Source organism: Ambystoma mexicanum, chromosome 6p (assembly GCF_040938575.1).
Source record: "Ambystoma mexicanum isolate Mex_15411 chromosome 6p, UKY_AmexF1_1, whole genome shotgun sequence".
Classification (NCBI taxonomy): Eukaryota; Metazoa; Chordata; class Amphibia; order Caudata; family Ambystomatidae; genus Ambystoma; species Ambystoma mexicanum.
Window position 1 is genome coordinate 1,454,129,729 of NC_090935.1, and position 18,116 is coordinate 1,454,147,844.

The following is an 18,116-nucleotide window of genomic DNA, read 5'->3' on the forward strand; positions in this document are numbered from 1 at the left end:
CTTTGTGATTGAAAAAAAAAGACAAAATCTGACCGATCATTGAATTGACCACCACTGTGTTTGCCCCTCAGCACACAAACTGCCCCTCTGAACCAAATGATCTCTTCTCTCTTCCCCGGACCTCTTAAAAATGCTAATTTTCCTCACACCTACCTCCTACTCTGATGATATGATGAACCGAGCAATGTATGCACTTATCAGAATAATTAACGTCTCCCCGCTGAAGGTTAATTCCCAGGTACCCTCAAAAACCGTTCCTAGACAACTACTGATCTATTAGAAACCTCCTGTTTATCGGCAAACTCTTGGAAAAAGTAGTTGCTACACAACTACTCACCAAAATCAAATAATTAGACCTCCAAAACGACAAGCAGTCGGGTTTCCGGCATAAATGTAGCATTGAGACATCCACTATACAGGTGGTGTATGACGCCCTCCAAATCATGGATAAGGGAGGTTCATGCCTCCTCATCCTACTTGACCTCGCAAATGCATTCGACACCGTCGACCATTGCATCCTCCTCACCAACAGGATGGGATCTCAGCACTGTTGCTAATTGGTTTACCTCTTACCTCTCGGGGCAGACACCAAGCCATCCAGGTTGCGTTCTAATCGACTCCCAGTCTTGTGCAGAGTCCCGAAAGGCTTGACCCTTTCACCAATACTTTTAAACCATGACATGGAAACCCTGAGCTAACTCCTCAAAGATCCTCATATAGCCATCCACCAATACGAGGACGATACTCAGTTGTAGATGAGAGTACACAGGAAACCAGTCATCTTCCCGATTATTTACACAGCATCCAGTTTCGGAAGCAGACTGCCTACCTTAAACTTGACTCCTATAAAACAGGATTTGTCCTCATCGGTCCCTTTTGCTAAACAACAACTCATCCAACAATGTTTCAATGCTATGCGCTTAGAAGCATTTGATCTGCAACTCTTGGATTCAGCAAAATCCTTACATTTCACCACTGACAGCAGCCAGTTCTTCCGGAAATACATAGAAAAGAAGGCCCAAACAGCCTGACTCCAAACCTCTATCCTTTGCAAAATCAGGCATTTCACTTACAGACCAAAGTGCAGGCCCTTGTGGTCTCACATATCAATGAAGGAAACATCCTCCTGAAGGGGCTTCCTGCCTGCTCACTTGACTCCCCGAAAAGCCGTCTACCACGCTGCAGCACGCCTTATTTTGGGTGCATGAAAATTTGACCAAGTCACCCCGTCCTATGAGAACTAGGGCTGGCCGATATGCACAAAAGTCATATCTCGATATCTGTGGGCTATATCTCGATATACAATATATATCTCAATATTGTTTATGTGGATAGAATGCTCAGTTGAAAGTCTCCAACTACATGTCAGATGTCACAAACACCTTTATTTGTAAGATATTGATCAAAATAAAATGTAAAAACAGGGTTCCTCTTCCTGTTTTAGATTATACACAGCTTTGTAAATATCAAAATATCACAGCTTCTCCCCACTCATTCGACATATTGGGATCCGGGTCCTCAAAAAGAGGTATCGTCAAGATTCTCAATCCCTGTCGTATGCATATTATATTATCATAATTTTGTAGAGAAGTAGCTTCCCACCACTTACTGTTCTCTCTTTATGTAATTCTTCCAGTTTGAACATTTTTTGGTGCACTGTTTTGGTGTCCTCTTTAGTGATGTCAATTGTTTGCCTAACTGTCAGTTCCTCATTAAACAGAGCAGAAGCCTCCGCTATTCTCGTGATCTCCCTCCCCTCCATTCTACGTCTGTGAATGTCAGTAAGTATTGTTCAATTGGTTCGCAAGAGATATATCTATAATTCGCAATACTGCATATAATCTTCAGCGACCATATAACATTTTGGAAAATAGAGGAGAAATCTTTTCCTTTTAATCCTTTAATGATCCTTGAGATAGAATGTGTCCACTCAATTATGCTCTCACCTGGTGGACCGACCTGTCTGTAGAGTAAACACATGTCAGTATTTGATAAATCTGCAAAATTGCAGTGATTAAAAACATTAGCGCCTGTCCCATCATTCTAAAAGCTGCAAGCATTTAGGATCAATCGCATGACAATAAACCCATGCAGTGTTGATGTTGGCATCCTTAAAGAATATTCCTTTTTATAATTGTTTTTCCCTCATGTCACTCCCCGTCATCGAACAATAATTGGAGCGCATAACAACACCTTCAACTTTGGATTGAAAATGTAAAAGTGACAAAAATGCTCGCCTGACGGCCACAATCTTTTCACGCAGTCTTCAACTTTAGAAACTACGGAAATACTAATTTGGCAGCCACAGCCCTTTCCACGTAGTAACTGTCCAAGCTATTACCAAAAATAGAAGAACACAGTGGTGTCTTTCATTTCATTTGCAAACTTAAGACGATATGCACATCATATGCGATCGTTATTGCCCACAGAAAGCATGTGGTAATAAAGTTGGCATCCTTAAAGAGCATTCATTTTTACAATCCTTGTGCCGCTCCCCGTTATAAAACAGCAATTGGAGCAAACAGCAGCATCGTCAGCTTTGAATTGGAAATTTAAAAAAAAACGACAGAAATGCTTATCTGACAGCCACAATCTTTTCACACCGCTTCCAACTTCAGACACAACAGAACTAATTGTTTGGCAGTCACAGCGCTTCAAAATCAGTAACGGTCCAAGCTCTTACCAGAAATGGAAACGCACAGCGGCATCTTTTACTTTAATCGCAAACTTGGAAAGGTATGCCCTTCATATGCATTCATTATTACCTTCACAGGGCATGGTAGTAATTATGGTGATCCTTGCAACAGCATCCCTTCGTTAGGATTGAAGATTTAGGTTTAAAGACATGCTTCAGACAACAGGCTTACAGAGTTCAGAGCTATGCAGCGGTCCACACATCAAGGCACGCGGCAGCGTCTTTGTGTTGATTAAAAAACAAAAGAGAAAAGGCCTCTCCGTGACACGCTCAGCGTGGCGAGTTAATTACCATCCATGCGTCAGGAGGCTTGAAGGTGCCCATGAGAGTGCAAGCGGACTACTTGCTCAATATAATGACAGCACAAAAAAAAGATTATATATCTCTATGTTAGCGATATTGTCTCATTTTATATCGATATTGAAAATATATCGATATATCTCCAAAACTCGATATATCGACCAGCCCTAATGAGAACTACATTGGCTTCCTCTCCAGGCCAGGATATTGTTCAAGACTGCATGTATTATCTACAAAGCAATCACAATTAGCACACCAGCGAACCTGGTGGCTAAGCTCAACATATCCGGGGGCACATGCTCCTTCCATGGCAAATTGACCAACCGGCTCGAACCACAACTCGTCCACGAAAAGAGGACCCACAAATAATCATTCTCTTTATTTTTAATTTGTATTTCAAATATGATTTTATTACAAAAAGTCAATACATAGGGTGGATGAGGGTGGGCACTGCTTATTAATCTGTACTTTTGTATCAATGGTTTCAATAGTTTGGTACTTAATGTTGTCGGAGCACACCTTGAGACCTTAGCACAAGGTTGTGAATACTTGAGAAAGAAAGAACTAGACCACAGTCTGGTTCTAGGCGTGCTCTCGTTTCACTCTCCTATGGAGTTGCAATCAAATTCGCAGTTATCTGTATCAGTCTCTTTATATCGTGATTATTGATGATGAAAAGAAATAGATCTCCTTCAGTTTATATTCTGCTTCCAATTTTAAATATATTGAGGCAAAAGATGCATCTAAAAGATCAGTGCCATTATCATAATCACTGATGCATTTAGGACAAAGTCCGTCTTCAGGGCCTGGGCACTTCATGCATACATGTATATACATCATATATACATTCAAATGCCTGAAAAATGCAGCCCCCCCATACCTCAGGGACAGAATAATAAGAAAAACCTCTGCACGACCAACCAGAACGGCCAACTCTTTCTGCCTCCAAACCCATAGATTCCGACAAAAAAAAAAAAAGGAGGCAATAGCTTCTCTGTGCAAGCAGTTCAGTATTGGAACGCCCTACCAGTTGAACCAAGAAGGTAACAGCCCTACACCAGCTTCAGGCACCACACCCGCACATGGCTCCGACGCAATGACCTCTGAAACCTGAGACCATGTGCATTGTGTTCTGATGCCATACAATATTCAACCTTCACATGTAAAATGTACATAATGTATTTACTGTTTATAATATGCTACCCGCTATCCTTACATGTAAAGAATGTATATAATGTAATTATTGTATATAACACATGACATCAACAACCTGTAATCTGTAACCTGTAACTAAGTTCTAAGTATTCTTGTTATTCTGTGCGCCCAGCTACCCAAGGGTTTTCTGGCGCCCTATAAATAAACAAACAAACAAAACATAAATAATTGAGTTATTAGTTAATAAAACACATTTAAAAAATCATCAATGTACAACAGCGCAATTAAAGATGGAATCAGATTCCTCACACTGTGCATCACAACTCATTTAATTGTGTAGTCTAGTTCTTTCTTTCTCTAGAAAGTCAATACATAGCAACATAATAGTGGATCTGATACAGGAACTTCTTACAATTGATTGAAAATAATTCAAGTACAAATAAATATGGGCTAACAATGTATGTACCTGCACCATTGAAACAGGAGGTGGCCGTCCACCATTGGACAATCAGCTACCTCAGAAACTATCCAGCAGCATTGACATCACGCTGTCTGGAATGTGTACTGGGGCAAAACGACACCATTACCAATGGTAAAAGGCGCTATACAAATGCCCAATAACATAAAATAATTTCTCTCATGCTGAGCATTTCCTGGGCCAAAATGGACATAACATACACAGGTCATAAAACCTGAGCTTTTGCCATTCCATGCCACCACTATGGTAAAATAATAATCTAATAATAATTTAGCATTTATATAGTGCTACGGACCGGCATGTATCTGAGCAATGCCTATTATTACCCACGGTGTGTAGTGCTCATTTATCAACCTCGGAACGATAAAAGGCTGAGGTTGGCCCTGCCGGGATTCGAACCTGCATCAGCAGGCTCCACACAGATGTCCAAGGGAGCAGTCTACTCACTGTGCTATTGGACCAACTCTGATGTAGAGCTCTCCTGCAGTAGAAATCTACTCTACGGGAGCACGATAGTGCACAAACAATAGTTACAAAAGAGATACCGCTGCCTCCAGCATGCCATTGTTATACTGTAAGTGAAAAAATACATTTAAAAGAAAATAGAGAGAAAACAATGTTTCCCTGCAGTACATTATGTAGTGTGAAGGCATCATGTATCAAAACACAGACAATAGATTCACCTTTTATATGTCAAGATGGATTCAGGCCTAACTTGCCCTATGCTAAGGTGGGATTTCACTACCTAAAGAAACTAAGTTCAACTTAAAAGTCTGTCTGTGTCCAAAACCTATGCTTGCCCTCACAACTAAAGGCAATGCAATGTTCAGGGATGGCAGTACCAAAGAAACAGTGTTCAAAATAACGTTCTGAGCTTCTTCCACCTCGAGCTTGGCTCAGCTTCGCCTTCCCCAAGTTCAAATAGTTCCACAAAGAAACATGACTCTGGGTTCCCTTCCCCAAGTACACAACTCCAAACTCTCAGGGGTCTCTTCCCCAAGTTCGCCACAGTTCCAAGGTATCTCGGGATTCCCTTCTCCAAGAGTAGCACAGTTCCAAATAGTTCAAGTCTCTTAGTTTTCACCAATGTCATCAACTTACACTGGTACTCCTTTTGCCTTGTACAAAGACCACATGCTCTCTTTCACTTCAGCATTTTCATCCCACAGCCTTTGACTTTAGGCTTTTCTTGCCTCTTTCCCAGGTTGGGGCTACTCGGTTTAGGAGCAGTTATCTTAAAGGTCACCCAACCAATAACCCATGGCACGTGGTGCTGTTCTTTAGGCCTCTTTGATTAACACTGGTTTTCCACCTAGCACCAGTGTTAGCACCCAACTGTTTCTCTTTCTCTCTTTGGCACCTTAGGGCTTCATCAGCATTTGGGTGTTGGCAGTCGTTTGGCTTTGCCACAACTTGCATTCAACTTGCTTGATGGTGTATGTCTTCTTCCACCACCTCACATTCACTTTGCCACTCTGAGTTCAACTAGCCTTTTCCACATGCCTTTCGTTCAATTCATAACATCTTTCACGTTGTTTCTTATTGTTCATAACAAGTTTAATTCCTTGTAACATGGCACGTATCCGTTTTCCACTTGTGCCACAATTTCACATGACTTTCATGTCATTTCTGTAGATCGGTATTCAATATTGGCCGCCGGGTTCCAAACCCTATTGTTATGCGCCTTTAGCTTGTTCACAAACATTAACGGCCTCACATACTCCCCAGAGTACCATGGTACGAGTATCCTCTCATACTCACCGGAGCAGGTCTGCTTTGTCGGGTGGCTTCGCGCTTCTCTTCCTTGAGCTCTCCGCTCCTGGATAGGTGTCGGGAGTAACAGCGAGCATCGCTCAATTTCGAAAAACCCTTGGGCCAACTTCTCTCCAAGCAGGTTCTCTCTGCTTTGCAGTGTGGATCTGCTTTTAAGCACCTGTAGCCTCTCAACAGGCTGACGGTGTGAGTAGTTTGCCTGACCTTCATTGTAGTAATTAACATGACATGCCTGATCCTTTGCAGGCATCTTCCTCGTACCAGCACCATATTGGTGGAACTGACAAGGAGTGTTCATTACTCCTAGTCGCCTCTTCCTCGCCCCCGTTTTAAAGGCATACCCTTTAAAGTCATATTGTGTGCTTGAAAGAGATATGGTCCGACAATACCGGATGAAGGAAGCGGAAGGGTAGGATTAATAATTCTCATAGGGAAAAGGAGGGTACCATTTCTCACCTGCTGGGATCTTCTCCCCAATCCCCAAGGACCCTCCACCCAGGTGACCTTCCCTCGCATCGCCACCCCCAGGGTCAGGATCCAAAAGTGAAGGCCTTTCGTTGGCCACCTGAGCAGAGGATCCAAGGGGGGTAGGTGTGAGGACACCCTTGAGTTTCTCACAGTAGGATGTGTAATACTGCTTTACAAAAAATATATCAAGGGGGGACTGAATCCCTCTACAGTGGTAGCCATAAGGACTGACTAGCAGACCCAAAACGAGTCAGTTCCCTCCCCGCCCGTTGCACACCTGCACTGCCCCTCTGACAACCCTTGCACCCGGGGTCTGTTTCTGTATCCCTACAGTCCCCCTACTAGCACTTCGACACTTGATGTCTGCACTTATCCTTGCAATTGCCGCCAGCTGGCCACACTTCTTTACTGTTTTTACTGTGTGATCCCATGTACTGCACTGCCACTTCCCCCTTCCCCTCGCACTTTTCCCCTACCCTGCACTTGCGCAATCTCAATGTCACCTGGCCTAGTAAGATCGTTGTCTCTGTCTTCCCTTTGTTCCCCCTCCCTTGCCTTGTTGCGCCTTGTAACACTTGTGTATAGGCGCATTATAAATTCTATATCATATCATGGAGCAAGATTTCAAAAGGACTCCATTCCGAAAAAAAACATTCAAGGATCAAACAAACCATTTGCAGATATGATTGGAGTCCAATTGAAGTAGATTGGGAAGAGGAAGAAATAAATCCTTTACTGACAGGGGAGCAAAGAGGAGGGAGGTGTGATAGAGGGGCAGAGGAGATGAGAAAATATCAGTGGCAGAAAGAGAGGCGGAGGTGACAACGGAGCAGAGAGGAAGCAACAGAAAAGCAGAGGAGTGGTGGAGAGGTGATAAGGAGTTTATTACAGAAAAGAGGAGAAGAGCACAAGACTAGTGAGATACAAAAGGCAGAAAAGTGGAAGGAGGAAGTGAATAACAGAAGAGATTATGATGGAAAGAAGAAGTGGAGGAGTTGTCAGCAAGGGAGGGAAAAGAGAAGGACTAGAGAGTGGCAGAACAGCAAGGAGGAAAGGCAATTAGAGCGAATAGGGAATGAGGGGTTGGCCTGGAGCTGGGTTTCTGAAGAGCCTATTGACCTAGTGGCGGAGGCTGTGCCAATAATGAAAAGAAAGAACAGAGAGTCAAAGCTACCCCTCTCTTTGATGCACAGGGGGTGCAGCAAACAAACCTACAGGAGGCTGGGAATTATTGTGAGCTAGCCATTTGATCACACAAACAAAGTAGAAAAAATACTGATCAAACAAAATGTATTCACATTTAAGAAATAGACTAAAAAGCAAAAAGGCTAAATTACTTATGATGATTTCTGTACTGTCAAAATATTAGCAGTACATATCTACCTTCAAAACAGTAGATATGTACTGCTAATGTTTTGACAGTACAGAAATCATCATGGTGAGGTTAGTAGCACACTTGTGATGATTTCTGTACTGTCAACACATTAGCAGTACATATCTATGTTCTGCTAATGTGTTGACAGTACAGATATCAACACAATTGTGTTACTAACCTCACCATGTACAGAATTTTATGTTTTATGCCTAGTACATGATTAATAATTGTAGGTTTGTTTGCACCTCCTGTGCGTCAAAGAGAGGGGTAGCTTTGACTCTGTTCTTTCTTTCCATTATTGTGCTACCCTCTGGAGTCAGGCCCAAGTTAACAAAAAAGAGGGTCCCTGCCCTATTTTCTTTACTGGAGGCTGAGCCAAGACAGTCTCTGGCGACTAGAGAAGGGATTAAGTACAACTCCTCTGTTCAAAGTGATTCTTATCAAGGATCAAAAAGTCAACAACTGCCCCGTTCCTGACAACCACTGCCCAGTGGATGATGCCCAAGGTATTCAGGACAAGAAGCAGCATCCAAACAAGAAAGACATCACAGCCAAGAAAGAAGTGAAGTGCCCTTAAAACCCCAGACAGTGAGTAACTCTTGGTTCACTGCCAGTAAGGCAGAACCTAAAGGAGAGAAGGACTGAAGACTATAGTCCTGAAAGGAAGTGTAATAAGTTTGTTTTTTAATAAGGGAGGCACCCTTGACCTTTTCGGCAAGACGCTGTTAATTTCAAGAATCCTTTAAGGCAGAAAGCGTAAGGCCGGGAAACCAGACTGAAGAATCCTGCATTGTGTCAGAGATACCAAAGGCCCTCCCACGTAACTGACCAAGGCGGGAGGGGCAGCAGACGCAGTGATATCTTCCTTGGCTCCAAGAACAAAGAAGCGACAAACGAGATCAACACAGACGTTGAGTTGGGGAGAGCTATGCAAGACCAGTCTGTGTTAAAGTCAAGGTTACAAGTGGCAACATTGTATAACGAGCAATGGAACGAACATTGTTAAACGCATGTGATGAAAGACGCGAGTAAAGCTAAACTGCTGATGAATGTTTGAACTTGAGAAGGAAAGATGCAATACCGTTGACAGAGTGGTCCGGCACCGTGAATGTGCTCAATCGAAAGTCACTGTAAGGTATCCCACCAAGAGAAACGAAAGTAGAAGATTGATGACAACAATTGTGTGAAGTGAATCGAAGTGGTCCTGCAACGTACGGTTTAAGCAAAACCCATTGCACATTCGAAAGTCCTTGATTCACATGTCAAGAGGATCTGAGCACAAAACAAGGGGGATCCGTGGTCCAAGACGAAACGAGGGAGACCAATTGTGAACATTGTGGAAAAGGGGTCTGAGCACGAACGAGGGGGACCCGTAGTCCGGGGCACAAATGAGGGATACCAGTTGTGAACTTTTGAATGTGAAAACCCTGACAAAGGAAAGGAACTTTTGTATTTTATTTGTTACATCAGGCCCTATGCAATAAGAGACTGTTTTTGGGAGAAAGACTTTGGCGGAAGGCCCTGATGCCTATGTGTTGAACTGTTACCTCGTGGCCAAGAAGCCAAAGTGTGTGTGAAGCTCGCACGTGCCCCCTTGCCCCTTTCTGAAAACATGGGGAAGGGGAGCCAACTTCTCAACCGTCCTGACATATTATTTCTTGAACACTTTTCTTTTGCATTCATTGTTATCTCACACTATTTGTATTTAGAAGGATTGGCAATAGGTTTATTAGTATAGGCCCTTTTATTTTGATGGACTCCACTAGGATTGAGTTATTATTTGATGGTCTTGGCTTGCTCCCATCCTTAGATTTAGGTTTAGATAGGCATTCAACCAACCCATTTGAAGGTCAAACAACACCCTTGAACTGTGATCACTTGCGTCTGTCTTCACTATATGAGAGACGGTATGCCCAGACATGGGCCATTTGCTCGCTGCACCATATAGAACCAAGCTGCACCTCACTGACCGGCCCAACAAGGCTGAAACATGTTTAGGGCTGCTTGTGTTTCCGTGCAGAGGGTACCTGGCCTAGCCTTTCGGGCTGGGATGCTCCCATTGGGTGCAGTACCTGACTGATTTGCATATGGCTGTATCCCTTTTGAAATGGCACAGACGGGTTAAAGAACAGTGGTGTGGAAGGTTGCCACGAGCAGTGCCAGTGGTTCAGATTTATTTAAATCCTTCCACCCATCACTTGTTTGGTTATACCCCTCCACCTCATGTCATGGGAGGAGACGTGCAGCTCCATCGTGCACATGGAAGGCATTGAGGGTGTTGGGAAGGCAGAGGCAGGAGCTGGGACCCAAGGAGAAGGTGGCAAGTATAACAAACCCCATCTAAATGCAAATAATGTGTCCAAATACATACATCTCCAAGCACTGAACCACCTAATGTGCCCCCCACACACACACACGCACACGCACAGACACGCACAGACACACACACACACACACCATCAGCTACAAGTGGCACACCAGTGCCTGTGTCTGCAGCCCCCACCACACCAGTGGTCAGTGGCCCCAACACCAGTCAGCAGGGACACACATTGGCCCCAAGAGCCACCTCTGGCATGCCAGACCAGGCCACAGTCTGGGCACCACGTGCTGCTGTCCCTCCTGTGCCCTCAACACCACCACCGGCACTGCAGACACCAGTCCATGGTGGCAGGGACGACAACACCACTGGCGAGGAGGATGATGGCACGTCCTACCCCTCTGCCTGTTACAGCCATGGTTAACCACACAGCCCTCCACCACTGCCAAATCCCAGCATGCAATCACTTGACGTACGCATGCCATTGATGGCAGGCCGTCCGAACTTACACACATCGCATGCCAGCAGCTCGACGAGAGGTGCGTGATGCGGGGATGTTAGGGAGAATTCTCTGTTAAGGCTAATTTCCCAATCCTAGTGAGTCCCCCAGCAGCTTTGCTGGATTTTTGAGATTTATTATTTTCTCCTGCTAAGAGTGAGACTCTTTTTCTCCCTCTCTTAGACATGATTTGAGATATCCTTTGACTTTGTAATGTGTTTTATGGGCTATGGGTCTTTTACTCCATAGGGTTTCATGTATTTTTGGTATGTGTGTTACACATCTCCCTCAGTGCAGTAACACAGGGGTGTCATAGTGACCCCCAAACATAGACTACATACCCTGGGACTGACTACTTTCTCCCAGGGCATGTAAAGTCCCTATTGACTTTACTAGTCTTAAATTGTGAACAGAACCAGTACAAACCATCATATTGTGGAAGTACTGGTAGGGGTAATTAGATTGCCCCGGGTCTGTTTTTCGAGGGGGCGCTGTGCAGTCCCCCCTCGTCGAGTTTCTGGCTGGTGGCAGTGGTTACCACGCAAAATATTCCACTGGAATATTTCCTATGGGATTTTTCCATTCATTTTAAAACGCACCACTTTTTTGGTGCAATGTTAAAGATACCACCGGGTTATTTATTTAATATTTATTCCCGGGTTGGGTCTTTTTGCCATGACTCGGTTTTAAAATGGAGTTTTTGTTCGCCTCTGTAACTCCAACTCAAGTCGAGCCCTTTGTTCCACTTTTTGGCGGGCTTCTGCACAGAAGCCTCCAAAAGTGGTGCCACTCTGTCTGGGTCTACAGGATGTGTGGGAGGGGGGTTTAGGCACCCTGGACTGAGTTGCCTCGGCAACTCAAGTCGCACTCTTGTGTGATTGGCCCAGTGGTGAGCCTCCCGGCTCACCACTTAGCATGTTTGGGTGACAGCTAGGACTGATGAATGGGGGTTTTCTGCATAAAAGCAGTGCTTTGGGGACTGGAACTTCAGAAGTCGCCACAGGACCAAAGAATCCGAAGAGGGAGAAGCTGAGCCGACCTGCAATGACGACACCACCGATGGAGCCCTGCTGAACCGTCTCACCACTTCCCAACGACAGAGAAGACCTTCATCCCGGAGAGTCTTCTTCCTCTGAACTGGTGGGGATAACCAGTTCGCCCTCTTTTTCGCCTTCCTGGATCGTCCCGTGGTCGAATCGCCCGTGCCAAGCACCCCGGCGGCCAGATAGCCACGCTTCACCACTACCGCGAATAAAAGGGTAGTACCTTTTAACCGGGAAGCTCTGCGGCTGGTTTCTTCCCTGGCAGTGCAACGACCTCCAGCTTTCCTCCACGTCGAGATCTTCTCTTCCCCTGGACGAAGCACCCACTTGCATCCGCTGCCAGGAACAACTGCCCCTGCTGGAGCTTTCTCACCATTTCAGGTACTGTGTCCCGCCTGGTCTCCCTTGCAACAGACTGTTCAAGGTGTCCCGTAAATCCTTGACTTTCTATCCGGGGGTGGCTTGGGATCTGCTAACTAACTTTTCCTGAACTGATCCAACCCTTTTTGAACTATCTGCAACGACTCTTTAAAGTACTATTCAACTGTGTGATCTTGGAAACATTCCGCCTTGCTTTCTCCAAGAGTGGGCCTGGCCTATGACTTTCTTGCTCTTCAGTAGACTCTGCCTTTTCTGACTTGCTCTGGTTCTCTTAAAGTGTTGGTATTGTGTATTTTCCTAATTCTGCCTTTCCCCCCCTTTTTAACTAACTTATTGGAGTGCCATCTTAGGTTAAGCGCTCACCTCTGTCTAAAAATAAGTGGTGTTTTAACTAAGACTTGTTCAATAAGTAATCAGGGATGTATATATATATTGATAGTGACAGTGTTTGAACTTGCTTGCCATATTAGTGTTAGTGTATTTTACAAGTGTGTGTTTTAAATAAATAATTATATACTTGTATACCCAAGCTCTGGTCAGTGTTTGCTTGTGCTACTGTATCTCGGTACCTATTTTGTATACTCTATATACTGTCTAACTCTTCTTGAGAGAAGTCTGGCTGCTCAGCCACAGCTACCAGGTAAATCTGGGTGGTACAGACTGCTACCAATTGGGTTTACTGCCAACACCTGTAGTCCTAAGCCTTTTGCAGTGGTCCCTAAGGAACCCCACAACACCGCTCCCCAATGACTGCAGTCATCTCAGCGGCATGCAAAGAGCCACCACATGTGACTATAGGGCACTTGTAGGGTTCATCACTGAGTGTTTGGGGAGGGTGCGGGGAGTTTGTTTGGGCACGGGGGCATTTAGTGAGGGTGGTTTGGAGAAGGCAGACGGAAAAGGGGTAATTCAGGTTGCCACTGTTCGCGTTTGAATACAAAAAACGTCTCTTGAAGTAATGGCTGTACATTGCTTTTTTCAGACAAGTGTCTGCTGTGATGGTTCATGATATTCACAAAGGTGGAAGGGGTGTGCAGAGTGGGGGGTAAACTTCAAAAAGGTTCTCAAGCAGTCGTTGCTGGGCCATGCGCCCATCCCTGGCACCATGCACTCGGTGAGCACAGGCATGGGACCAGCTGGTGCTGCATCATCATCCTCTGAGGAAGGCATGTCCAGATCTTGGAGCAGGGGTATGTTGCGTCTAACGCAGAAGTAATGCAACATTGCACAGGCCAGGACTATCTGTCCAACCTTGTCTGGCCTGTACATTTGTGCACCCCCAGACTGGTGCAGGCATCAGAATCGGGCCTGCAAGAGGCCGACGGTCTGCTCAATGGCCACCCTGGTCCTCAGGTGGGCCCTGTTATATGCCATTTCCTGCGGCATCTGAGGATTCCTCCGAGGGGTGATCAGCCACGGAAGCTGTTGGTATCCAGAGTCACCTACAAAGGGGTAAGACACAGGTGTGACTCAGGTTGCCCGGCAGTGGCATTGCCTGTCACACGTCATCTTATTGGTCAATGTCTCATTTTACATTGTGTCACACTGTTTCATGTTCCAGTCCTTAAATGTGTATTGCAATACCAAGCGGGTTGTCTGGTCAGACATGGCAATACTTGACTTGCTCTGGTTCTCTTAAAGTGGTCGGACATGACTATGTAGGGCAATCAAATGTACATCCATGGGCGTATGGGCTGGGTCTGTACATTGCTACCATGCGTGGTACCTGATTTGAGTCTGGGTCACATGTGAAGGTGGTCTGTGTGGGATCCATGATGGTGTCGGGCATTACTTGTGAACGCAGTGCATGCCATGTCTGATGGCAGGGTAGTGACCCTCAGTAGTTGCCTGACAGTGTCTCATTCCATGTATGGGGGTGTCAGGGTGGCGCAACTTACAGCGTCACCATGGTCAACATTGTTGTGTGTGTGCCATGCACCTAGTCTTGGCCTGTGCCCTAGAGCTCATGCCAGGTGTTTGTGAGCCTGGGCAACCTGTTCCAGTCATGTGTGTGTCATTGGATAGGCAAAGGTAAATGTGCATCGCTGTAGAGCTTGTTCTTAGCAGTTTTGTAGTTTTGGCTTTCAATCTTTTCCAGGCTTGAGACCGGGCTCTTGGGGGGGCCCCTGGATGTACATTTGATTCCCCTACATAGTCATGTCCGCCCATTCACTGCTATTGCTGGGGGTGTTGGGGATATTGTATTCTGGTACCTGTAGTGCATTACGGGTGGTTGTCCTGTTGTGGTTGGATAGGCCCGGTCAGTGACTGATGCATCCCCGTTCATGTGCTACTCCTGAGTGTTCTGACCTGTCATTTGAGGGGTGCGTGGTGGGTCCTGCATGTACAGGGACCATTACCGACATGCATATGTGACATTTTTGCAGCCCCTTTGCCTGTCACTCATGCTGCAAGGAAGATGGGATTGTACATGTACTCACCCAACTTCCAGGTCCTTTGTCCTCTGTGATGCTCCATGTAGGCTAGCAGCGTGCTGTTTGTATCTGCCTATCAGTGAGCACCCAGGGTGTGGCCCTTGTGCAAGGAATCACTGCATGCCTCTGCCTCGACACCTGCATCCCCGTCCTACTCATCTTCCTCCTGTTGCCTTTGCTTCAGCCCCTGCAGCTGTGGATTGGCATGCAGCGCTTCCAGCTCCATGTTTGTGTCAATGACTGGCAGCATGGTTGTTGTGGAGTGTTTTTGTGGAAGGTGTGGCCCATTTGTACTCTTTTTTGTGTGCATTGGGTGCACCTGGGTGGATTGGGTGCACCTGTGGCCTTATTTCCGTCACCTGTGTCCATTGCACTGCAGTGTTGTTATCTCTGCCTTGGTTTTGCCAGTATTGCAGAAAAATATCAGCTGGTATTACCGGTAAAAACAATGTCATAATTTGCTGGTGATACCATTGTACCTGTATTACCGGCGCAGGTTTCCAGCCCATCCGGTATTTCCATTGCCAGTATTACTGGCACCGGTAATTCCGGATGAGGTGATACTGGCTCCGATAATTCCGGCAACTGTGTTCTGGAAAACTAGTACTTGGCCAGACCAGTAAAGTGGCGGTAAACGGTATTACTGTCACTTTTACCATATTCCGGCAAACTTTTAATGAGTTGAAAAGTAATTTCATGAGCACAGTTGCGAGCAAAGGAACCACCAAAGATTTTAAATATAATTAACTCTGCCGATTATGGCAGGCCTGCCCCTGCAAGCAATACATTTTTCAGACATTTCTTTTTCCACTGTCCCACTGCTCTTGTCTGTTTAATCTAAGCTGAAGGAACAGTGGCATAAGTGTGTACCAGTGAACCAATTAAGAAAACATTAGAGATCCATGGGGGATGGCACACATGCATTTTGCCTCTGGTCTCCCACCCAGGAGGTGCATAGGGTGACTTAGGTGTGTGTCGTCGGCGACATTCCTGAAACACAGGAAATTCAGTAAAACTTGAAGCACATATTGTGGAAAAAATGATGACCAAAACATTAATGTCCACCTGGACACACACACACATAATGCTTGCTACATGCAATAACATACTGTTAGAAACAGGGTACATGTTTCTAGTAAAAGGATCATGTGGATGAAACCACATTAAAGGGTTTAATTGAAAAATACCACCACTCAGCAAAATATGTAGTTTCTTCCGAAGAGAACGCACATACACCAACATCAGGGCTTTAGGAAGACAACCAGGAACATGAGGAGTTACCTAAACTGTGGCTGGTGTTCATGTCTCCTTCTGTTCCATAATGATCCGCCAAACTGGACACTGAACTTTTCTCTATCCTCAAGCAGCCATCAGCTATGGGTACTTTCAATCCTGTAGAACAAGAAAACAAGGTGGATACCGTTTAACATAGTTAAGTGTGTGTAAAATGTTTGCTTTTATTTTAAAGTCACAATCATTTTGACAAGGGATGTCAGGCTTTAGGATTTAATGGCTGTAGTTTACATCTGAATGTGCTCAACACTAGTGAGGACCTAATCATTGAGGCCTTAATATTGTTTTATTGTTTATTTATGTGAATTTGCAATGTGCATGAGAGATGCTAGAAAAATAGCAATGAAAATATATATGTCTCCAAGATCTTCCATTATTATTGTGTCATGTTAAATATTTGTAAAGGTCTTAACAACCAAGTCTGGCTCTTAGAAGACTAGTGTGGCAATTCCCCTTGGCCAGCATCCGTTTGTTGGGCCGTAGGGCAGTTCTGCTGAGGGGAAAAGCCCACTTCTTCCCAATGGGTACGCATGAGATGATCTGGAGGGTTCCTCAAAGCCCCTCTGCATGTCCCACACCATGTGGCTTCTTAGTAGCAGGGCTGGATGTGTCATAGACTGTTTACAGTCAGTTCTGGAAGCGTTAATTCCTGCTGCTAAGAGTTTACACAGGCCCAGGAACTCAATTTAGTAAAACAAACAGCCACTTCAACAAACCTCTTCTACACACACTGGTAAAGATGGTGCAGGAGACATTCTCGAGATGGCAGCACTGCCACGGATGCTGTGCATTCCACACGTGAACCCTGCATGCGCCCTGACTCGTAGATGGGACACACAGACTCAATAAAACAGCGCAGCCTGCCAGGCACCCGAGACCTAAACCGAACACTGCAGTGATTCCTACCTGCCTCCAAAATGTCAGACGTTTTAAAACCTTGGGCACTGCTGGTGAGTGGATAATTACTGATCACTAGAAGAGGGGGAAATGATTATTATCCGCTGAGGATTAAATGGGCCTTAGTGAAACATCTGGAAACAAGTTCAAGCCAATCCCAAGGCAAGGAAGAAAAGATGCTAGTGAACCACTCAGGGACATTAATGGTTAACCAGTGGAATCAAAAACGGAATTTTCATTGAAGGGAGAGGCACAGAGAGGGCTGCCAAACTGTAGCCAGCAAAGAGAAGGAATCAAAGGAGGAGTGGCAGAGCCCTAGAGACACATATGCAAGCCTGCTGAGATCTACATCTCAAGACACTGCCACAAACCAGGCCAGGGATGGAGAAGCAGCTAAAGTCCTACTGAGGGATATATATCAGGACCTGGTAGAGACCAGAATGAGGGAAGGAAAAGAAAAAGAAAACCTTCTAAAGGGATATATCTCCAACAATGGCGGTGACCAGACCAAGGAGATGGAGACTAGAAGGCCTGCTGAGGGCTATCACAGACCCTGTCAGGGAACAGACAAAGGTGAGAAACCAGAGAGCCTGTGGAGGGCTATTATCTGGTTAAGACAAGACACAAGAGAGTGAAAAGAGTCCTTAAAAGACACTATAAAACAGCCCAAGAGGGTAATTTGTGGCTGGTAGGTAACAATATGACAGGCCAAAAAAAAACCTAAGGAAAGGGTGAGGAAATACTTGCTGATTGGCGTATCTAAAATGTTTCATCATTGGCCCAGAAGGGTAACCCCCAGCTAGACTAGAGGGTAATAATATGTGAGCAGATCTGTGCACTAAAACAAAGGGTCGAAATGCATGCTGGTAGGCTATGTCAAGAAGCAAGATTAGATCTATATTCCTTGGACTGGGAAGGCAAGAAGTGTGCAGCACACTATATCCCTCTGCTGTGACTTTGAATCAAGAAACGATCTTGGTGCTATAACCCCCCCAGGGTTCGTATTT

At 45.2% G+C, this 18,116-nt stretch overlaps 1 protein-coding gene across 5 annotated transcripts in view; it reads right to left on the reverse strand.

Moving 5' to 3' along the window:
• LOC138510518 (zinc finger protein 211-like) overlaps positions 1 to 18,116 on the reverse strand; it is a 158,808-nt gene that overhangs the window by 92,255 nt on the left and 48,437 nt on the right. For all 5 annotated transcript variants that reach the window (XM_069626230.1, XM_069626228.1, XM_069626229.1 and 2 more), the window contains one exon: positions 16,201 to 16,311. In XM_069626230.1, coding sequence (XP_069482331.1) covers positions 16,201 to 16,311 — 111 coding nt within the window. The remainder of the gene's footprint in view (positions 1 to 16,200; positions 16,312 to 18,116) is intronic.